This window comes from Ruditapes philippinarum, unplaced genomic scaffold (assembly GCF_026571515.1).
Source record: "Ruditapes philippinarum isolate M1 unplaced genomic scaffold, ASM2657151v2 ctg4795_1_1_1_1, whole genome shotgun sequence".
Lineage (NCBI taxonomy): Eukaryota > Metazoa > Mollusca > Bivalvia > Venerida > Veneridae > Ruditapes > Ruditapes philippinarum.
Window position 1 is genome coordinate 93,244 of NW_026860053.1, and position 9,666 is coordinate 102,909.

Consider the following 9,666-nt stretch of genomic DNA (forward strand, 5'->3'; position numbering starts at 1 on the left):
TCTTCAAAGATATTTACTTGAAACTTTACACATGTACTTAGGGTCATAACTTGAGGGTCATAATTGTATGTCACTGACCAAGTTCCATAACTCTATCCTGCATTAAGGCTGATTCATATCCCCTTTTCTACTTAGTCTCTTGGTTAATGTTTACATGCAAGTTTTACATATCTCAATAACTATTAAAGATATTTATTTAAAACTTCTCATATGCATTTAGGGTCAGAATTGTAGGTCACTGACAAAGATCCATAATTCTATCTTGCATTTAGGCTGATTTTTCTTCCCCTTTTCAACTTAAAAAATTCATGGTAAAGTTTTGCTTGTAAGCTGTTATCTCCATAACTACTGAAGGGTTTGTGCCTCCTTTGGGTCAATTTTATGCATTCATAATAATAAAGCAGTGATTTACTTGATAAAACATCTTAATAACAAGCCTTTGTACCTTTTCTGTCAATTTTATGTATTCATAGGTAATTATCCCCCGCCGATGGAATCGGGAGGGGGATATAGTTTTAGTATTTTTAGAGTTATTGCCCTTGACTCAGTAAAATTTTGTCCGAATTTCGTTTCCGGAGTAGTTCTCTGCAACTAATGGCTGGAATTCAACGAAACTTTATGGGAATGTTGATCAGCATGTGAAGTTGTGCACCTGGGTATTTTCGTCTGGATATTTTTAGTATTTTTAGAGTTATTGCCCTTGATTTAGTAAAATTTTGTAATTTTCAACTTGTGGCGCATGTAACTCAAAAAGTATTTGACCTAGAGTCATGAAACTTTACAGGAATGTTGATCTGTATGTGTAGTTGTGCACCTGGGTATTTTCGTCTGGATATTTTTAGTATTTTTAGAGTTATTGCCCTTGACTTAGTAAAATTTTGTAATTTTCAACTTGTTTCGCATGTAACTCAAAAAGTATTTGACCTAGAGTCATGAAACTTTACAGGAATGTTGATCAGTATGTGTAGTTGTGCACCTGGGTATTTTTGTCCGGATATTTATAGTATTTTAAGAGTTATTGCCCTTGACTCAGTAAAATTTTGTCCGAATTTCGTTTCCGGAGTAGTTCTCTGCAACTAATGGCTGGAATTCAACGAAACTTTATGGGAATGTTGATCAGCATGTGAAGTTGTGCACCTGGGTATGTTCGTCTGGATATTTTTAGTATTTTTAGAGTTATTGCCCTTGACTTAGTAAAATTTTGTAATTTTCAACTTGTGTCGCATGTAACTCAAAAAGTATTTGACCTAGAGTCATGAAACTTTACAGGAATGTTGATCAGTATGTGTAGTTGTGCACCTGGGTATTTTCGTCTGGATATTTTTAGTATTTTTAGAGTTATTGCCCTTGACTTAGTAAAATTTTGTAATTTTCAATCACAATCATCAGTCACAGGGCCAGAAAAGGAGTTTCAAAAATGCAAAATTAAAAAATCTTGTCTGACAGTACAAGGCCTAGAGCTTTGATATTTGGTATATGATATAACATATAGGTCCTCTACCAAAATTGTTCAAATTTTAGCCCTGGGGTCAAAATTGGCCCCACTCCAGGGGGTCATAGATTTTCCTTCTTCTTGTTTGAAGGTACAACTCAGGCTTCAAGTTCAAAGAATATTACAGTTTATGCCATGATTAATATATAAATAAAGCCTTATGTCTTCAGTTGTTGTGTTAATAATAACCAGTGCTCGGCGGGGGATATAAATTCAACGAATTTGCTTGTTAGTATTATTATACTCAATAAAACACCCTTGTGACATTACCTTCCAAATAGTCAAGCCAATACTGTATAATTAGACTCTCTCTAAGGCCTATAACATGAATTTATTAAAAAAAAATTAGCCCTTTTGTGAACTTAGAAAATTTAACATTATCAAGGCTCTTTTACTATCAAGCACTTAGAGTAGTCGAGGGTGCTGTCCTACCGACAGCTCTTGTTAAATGTATACTGCATTTGATACTTGATTTAGATTAAATATAAACTTGAGATTTATGGTCTACTTTACTTATTGTGAGTTCATCATAGCAAAATATTGGTACAACATATATATATATGCCACCCATGTGTGATTTTCATGAGACTTCAGGAATCAATAAGTGATTAAAGTGTCAGCAGTACTAAAGTTTTCCGTATTGGTATAAATTATTCTCTAGGTTAAATAAAATGTTATTATAGAAATTGTTAAAGTGATTACCACAAACTAACAGCTCATTTCCAGACTCAGTCAGTGTTTGTTAAAAATACAATGTATAAATTGAGAATAAACACAATGCATTAATTGAGAATGGATGTAAATGATAAAATTAAAAAAAAAAAAAAAAAAAAAAAAAGTTCTGCCCTTATGATTTATATCCAAAGTGGACTGTATAGCAGTGTTCAGCACATTTAAGTTAGGCTGAGAAGACATTAATATGAATTCTAACACGTCTATTGAACATAGAAGAACCGAAAGTGTGTGTTATTATGCTATAAAATCACAGTTTGACGTTCTATATTTAGACAAGTGACGTAATCATTATAAACATGACGTAACCACTAAAAATGTGAAGCGCTGACAATAGGTACGGAAACAAATTAGGCGGAATTATTTAGCTTAATATCAGGTACGGCAGCATTTATTTTGTTAATGTCGTGTTAGAATCGAAATAATATATCCAAATCGGTGATTTTATCGCTTGATAACATCACTGTTTTGAGTTCGGATGCGTATCATTATATCACTCGGGCTACGCCCTCGTGATATAATTCCTCGCATCCGAACTCCAAACAGTGATGTTATTGAGCGATAAAATCACTGATTGGGATATATTATTTCTTAATTAAATAACAAATAAGACTAAACAGTTAAAACAACTTTTGGGTATAAACAATTTTATGAGACCAAAATTTGATGTTTTAAATCATTAAATTGACACTTTCTAGCTATATTTAGTTTTAAATCATTTAAAACTATGATATTCAGTTAGAAATCATTTTGTGAAGTCATGTGATATACAGTTAAAAATGTATACATGTATCTAGGTTTTAAGCGTTTATAAATATGTTGTTTAGTTCTAGATATTAATACAACATGATTTGTAATTTAAATCATGAAATTTTGTGATATATAGTCTGTGCTGGCTTAGTTTAAAAGGGAAAACATCATATTAATAACGTAGAGGTCATTGGTTTATGTTTGGGTGAGGCATATTTCTGTGTGACAGTTGATCTTGGACATTGATTCAAATACTCATTTGTCTTTCACCAATGATTCAGATATCACATGAGAATGATAGTTGTCACTTGTTAAAGCTGGTTACATTGATCTACTGCTGATACATGACCAAATGTGGTAAAACCAGCATAAATAACAAGGGGGAAACTAAAGATCTAAATTATTTTCTTTACCTTAATAGATTAATTTATAAATAAATAATGTAGATAATTACAATAATAGCTTAATTTTAGATTTACTTATCTTAGCCTCATTGTTTGCTTATTTAGAACCTGAATTTACTGGAGAGCAGGAGATGATAGCTCAGAGTCTCAAAATGGATGTTCTTGGTCGACCTAGAAACAAACCTGTACCACTACCAGCAGTGATCAAGGGAGGCAAACCTGGAGCTATACCAAATACTAAAGTAAGTATTGGTTTATCTTGTCAATGACTATCATTTTAATTATTTCAAATTAGTTTATATGCATTAAATATTTTTATGTTTACAACAAGTTTATTTAAAATTGTGGATAAAGTATACAATAGTATGTTGTGGTGCACTTTTTTTCCCTATCTCTGTCTCTCCAATCTTCTTATATATGATTTACATATCCTACTATCAATTTTCAGTATATTCAAGTGGAGGATCCAGTACGACGTAGGACCAATAATTCCTTACTAGCTGGTGCTACAGTAAAGGGACACAGCCAGTTGATGGCAATGAGAGGTTTGATCCTTCTACCAGAGGAAGTGGAATTTGGTGTGCTTAAAGAAGGCAACACTTATGCATTTACTGTGATATTGAAGAACACTGGTGTGGATACATGCAGGTTCAAGGTTAAACAACCTCCACCTGCCACTGGTATCAGAATAATCTACAAACCAGGACCAGTTAGTTCTATTTTTTTTATTTTGGTTCAAGTAACATTTGTGGAAATGTCAATACTTTTTTTTTTACAATTCTCAATCTTAGTTGTACATGTAGCTATTAATTAGGTCCACTTTTCAAATAAAAAGGGTCAGTGTTTGCTTTGGTTAAGCTTTTTATTAAGGTCCATTTCCTTAGAAACTATAAAAGCATGTCACTTTAAACTTGGTATACATCTTTATCATCATTTTTAGCTCGACTATTCGCAGAATAATCGAGCTAATGCAGTCACCCATTTGTCGGCGTCGGCGTCGGCGTCGGCGTCGGCGTCCCTGTGGTTAAGTTTTTGTATGTAAGCTGGTATCTCTATAACTACTGAAGGGAATGGATTGAAACTTCACACACTTGTTCTCTGTAATTATCTAAGATGATTGGCACAAGTCCCATAACTCTGATTTGCTTTTTTTCATAATTATGCCCCTTTTTCGACTTAGAAATTCTTGGTTAAGTTTTTGTATGTAAGCTGGTATCTCCATAACTACTGAAGGGAATGGATTGAAACTTCACACACTTGTTCTCTGTGATTATCTAAGATGATTGGCACAAGTCCCATAACTCTGATTTGCTTTTTTTCATAATTATGCCCCTTTTTCGACTTAGAAATTCTTGGTTAAGTTTTTGTATGTAAGCTGGTATCTCCTTAACTCCTGAAGGGAATGGATTGAAACTTCACACACTTGTTCTCTGTGATTATCTAAGAATGATTGATTGGCACAAGTCCCATAACTCTGATTTGCTTTTTTTCATAATTATGCCCCTTTTTCGACTTAGAAATTCTTGGTTAAGTTTTTGTATGTAAGCTGTTATCTCCATAACTACTGAAGGGAATTGATTGAAACTTCACACACTTGTTCCTTGTGATTATCTAAGATGATTGGCACAAGTCCCATAACTCTGATTTGCTTTTTTACATAATTATGCCCCTTTTTCGACTTAGAAATTCTTGGTTAAGATTTTGCGTGTAAGCTGCTATCTCCATAACTAATGAAGGAAATGGATTGAAACTTCACACACTTGTTCTCTGTGATTATCTAACATACTAAAGACAAGTCCCATAACTCTGATTTGCTTTTTTACATAATTATGCCCCTTTTTCGACTTAGAAATTCTTGGTTAAGTTTTTGCATGTAAGCTGGTATCTCCATAACTACTGAAGGGAATGGATTGAAACTTCACACACTTGTTCTCTGTGATTATCTAAGATGATTGGCACAAGTCCCATAACTCTGATTTGCTTTTTAACATAATTATGCCCCTTTTTAGACTCATGAATTCTTGGTTAAGTTTTTGCATGTAAGCTTGTCTCTCCATAACTACTGAAGGGAATGTATTGAAACTTGAAGAGTTTGTACCTTTTCGGACAATTTTATGTATTCATATAGGTAAGCATTATTATACTCAATGAAACACCCTTGTGACAAATTTTCGAATAGTCGAGCGTTACTGTCCTCCGACAGTTCTTGTTTGTTGTTGCAAAGTTATGTCCCTTTTTTTAATTTACGGTAGATTTTTTGTCCTGGTTAACCTTTTTGTTAATTTTCTCAGACACTATGAAAGTTAATCACTGATACAACATTATATATTTTGGCAATAAGGTATGGTATATAATTTGTTGCAGGTAGCAGCAGGTATGAAGACAGAGATTGATGTAGAGATTTACGCCATCGCTGTCGGTGTGGAGGGAGAGACTGGTGTAGGCTCAATCCGGCACGAGCTTGAGATTGTCACAGAAACTGACATCATCTTCTTACCAATTATTGCAAATATCCTTTTTGATAAAATAGTCTAAAACTGTGGTGATGACTTTAACAATGCTGCTGTTCAGCAAATAGGATAGGGTTAAACATCTCCATATCTCAGGGAATGCAACTGGAGGATTTAACTTTTGGTTGCTAGCGCTGATAGTTATTTGTTCCACAAGTATAGAGACAAGTTGGCATTACAGGCATGTAGTCTGACCAGGCTTGTTCCTATTGACTGTTGTTATGTTACTGTAATAATTTTATATCATATCATTTTAGTAACATTGAACAGTTTCAAATCCTATGTTATACAAAGTAAACAGGGTAAGAATTAAAAACAGAATGGTATGTAGGAAAATAATCATTAGACTGTGTCACTCAATTTTATATATTAATTCAAGTCATTCTTTTTTTATGCTATTGGAAATGCTGCTTACTTTAGAAAAACTTAAGAAAACCAGTTGTCAATGAGATTTGAATTATTTTCTTAACAATGATCACCAGTTCTAACTGGCCACGAGTATGATAATAGAGGACCTAACAGTCCCAAGGGGGGAAAATCTCCTGGAGCAAGACTTGTTTCTACCAAACCTCCTTCCAATACTGGCATAATACGGCCTAGAAAAGGCATTACTTTAGGTTAGTTGTTATCTTTATGAAATTTTATTGTTTTCAAAACTTAATTGTTATTAATCTTCTTAAGGTAATAATTTCATTTAAATTACACAAAACATTTCAGACAAAAACTTGAAAAAAATGAAAGGTTTTAATTTTACAATACTTATTTATTTGTCTTGTTATTTTGATATTGATACAGTTATACCATACATGATAGATCAAGTTTTTGTTTCTTTTTCAGAACCAGTTCCAGTGAAGTAGTCTTGTGAAATGATGACAAAAATATTAATTGTTATATGATAGTATATATTTATTTCTCAAAATTCTTACCTTAATATGTAAAGATAATATAAAGTGCATGAAAACTTTTTTCAAAATATTTACTAAAGAAGTGTACTGTGAGGAAGTGAAAAAGAGACTTTATTAAGTTTTTATTTGTGTATCTGTGAAGAAACAATTTGCTTCTGAAATAGTATATTATATAAAATGACTGTGATATGTTTAATATTTTCTGTATCTCTGTGAAAAATTTGAAATAAAACGTTCTTTTAGATGTTGTTATTTTATTTTAACATTTTGTTTAAACAATATGATATACACACAAGTCAATACTTAATACTTAAAAGGGTTGAATTGAAGTTATTAAAACTCAGTAAAAAACATTTATGTGAAACCTGATGGGTCTGCCTTAAGTCTTCATAAATGTCTCTTAAAAATTCCAGGTTTCTAGAACATTAGCTCACAGATGAGCTTTTGTGATGGCCAATTCACTATCTGCAATTTCTTTCTGCATAATCTACTCCTTAAAGGGACTGCACTCAGGTTTTTTGACATGAAGAGAATGGAAATATTTTTTTGAGATTAATGTGCCATTTGATATAGGTCTAAACCAATAACTTGTGTGCAAAATTTCAGATCATTTGCTTACTACGATTTTCCAGAATATTTATTTTAATTGTTAACAAAAGCCTATTCCTGGCTAAATGGGGCAATGTTCATTGACAAGACCAATGAAAGTTAAATTTAATCTTTACATTAAAATTCTTCCAATGTGCTTTCCACTAAATATTAAAACATCTCTCATATTAGTATTTTTAATTTTTCAATATGTGCATACATGTACAAAACAACTATGGCCATTAAAATATAAGCCTTGAGAATATAAAGTAACAAATTAAGAGCACTTTGGTAAAATCCCAGTCCCAGTGGTTGTCTGATATTAGGACTCTTAACCCTTTACCTCATATATACGCGAAACAACGCACTTTCGACCCCCCCCCCCCGCTTTTTTTAGGCCTCAAATAGTGAAAAAATGTCCTATTTGGGCCCTAAACACATGTTTTCGTTTGAGAAATGTTGCTAAAAAAAATTGAGCACTTTTTCGGCGCCGCGCCCCATCCAAATGATACATCAGGGGGTTGCCAGAAGGGGGATGTGTCCCCATCTGTTAGGGGGTTTGAAGGGGGGCGGAGTCCCCCTCATCACCAAGAAAATTTTGGACTTATGAGAGGCTAAAAATGACCCCAGGTCGATCATAATGTAACCAACGCTGAAAAGCCTTTGACTCTATCTCAATCCCTTGAGAAGTTGCAGCACTTTGAAATAAATTTTGATGGAAAAAATCGAGGCAAAATAGTGATTTTTGGCAATTTTGAGATGTCCCCTCGTTGCCATGGTAACAGGAAATTTAAGACTGAGCATGTCGTTACAAAGGCAATGGTCCAGTCAACATTTGTGCCAAGTTTGATTAGTATTGAAGCATTTTTCATAGTTTCATAGCAGTTTGAACTTGTAACAGGAGGCTTTTCAGTGAAAACGGCCATTTTTCACAATATGCTCATGGGGGAAAGGGTTAATAGAGGATTTTCACTGTATAACTTAACATCAGTTCTTGACTTTGGATCACAAATATGGGGCAGTCATAAAGCCCTCGATATAGAAGCAGTACATACAAAATATGTAAGGTGTATTCAGTGTTAAAAGTAATCTGCATGTTATGTGAATAAGATGTTTACCAAATACACAAAAAAAACCTACAGCTATCTTTTCTCTAAAAATCTATCTTTCCAAGAGTATAAGCACATAACTGATGAACAAAAGAAACTGGAAGATATGGCGATATATCCTGACAAAATTGACTATGTACTTTTTGCAACACAATTTACATGAGGATGAATACCATTTCTTTTTAGTCAGGCCCTTCTATATATATAGATAATAGATCAAAATATTTGCCAACATATTATACATGTAGTCATTGGCCAACAATCATTTAATTGTCAAGAATTCATCCAGATATATTTACTTTGTAATAAATATTTTTCTAAAACTGTGTATAAATATCTCTCCTTTTTATTTTGTCACAATCCCATAATCTGGGATCATATTTCAGTAAGAAAATTTAATGTGCAAGGTAGTGTGGCTCTAAATATATTTCAACCTTGTGTTTATATTGAGATACTGGTCATTAAAATGCTGAGACAAAATATAACTTGTATTTCTTAAATTTTAAACATCAGTTGAAGTGTCTAAACCAAAACAGTTTGTTTCCTATAAGGTATCAGCCAACTAAATTTTCGCACTCTATTCTGAAGTAAATTTGTCACATCTTGGTTTAATTCTGGACACCTATAAAACATGTCAGAAATCTGTATTTCATGATTTTAAACATCAATTGAAGCGTGAAATATCAAATGTTAAGTGTTCTGACACAGCTGTAGCTCTAAATACAAAATCAAAGTGCTGCAGCACTGAATGCGACGGACATGCAACCGGAGAGACGTTAAGGCTTCTTTTAAACAAAAACAGAACACAAAATATATAACAGAGAAAATTTGTTCCATACAAGTTCGAGATTTGTAGAGCAATATATTTTGTGTCCCAAACTGATATAATTCAGATTTTCTACTTTCAAGCACTTAAATACAGAATGAAATTCATGCCTAAAAACTCTGGTCAAACTTGTAAATCAGTGTCCTTATCGATTTATTCTAAGAAATGATATGTAAATAGAAAAAAAAAAACTGTCAACGAAATATTTCTAAAATAAATCCAGGCAAATAAACTTCAAACATAATACATTATACATTTGAGAATGCTATTTAGAATTGCTTCGTGTTATATCATAGTGGGCATATAGACAATAAAATATAAGTCATTTGTATTTTTATTTCTCTTGGATA

General features: G+C 32.8%; 1 protein-coding gene across 1 annotated transcript in view; it reads left to right on the top strand.

Moving 5' to 3' along the window:
• LOC132758738 (sperm-associated antigen 17-like) overlaps window positions 1-7,035 on the top strand; it is a 58,289-nt gene extending 51,254 nt beyond the window's left edge. The window contains exons 33-37 of the mRNA XM_060750439.1: window positions 3,484-3,620; window positions 3,827-4,087; window positions 5,743-5,887; window positions 6,368-6,505; window positions 6,726-7,035. Of these exons, the coding sequence (XP_060606422.1) occupies window positions 3,484-3,620; window positions 3,827-4,087; window positions 5,743-5,887; window positions 6,368-6,505; window positions 6,726-6,745 (701 nt within the window). The 3' untranslated portion in view covers window positions 6,746-7,035. The remainder of the gene's footprint in view (window positions 1-3,483; window positions 3,621-3,826; window positions 4,088-5,742; window positions 5,888-6,367; window positions 6,506-6,725) is intronic.
• Window positions 7,036-9,666: the final 2,631 nt, after the last annotated feature.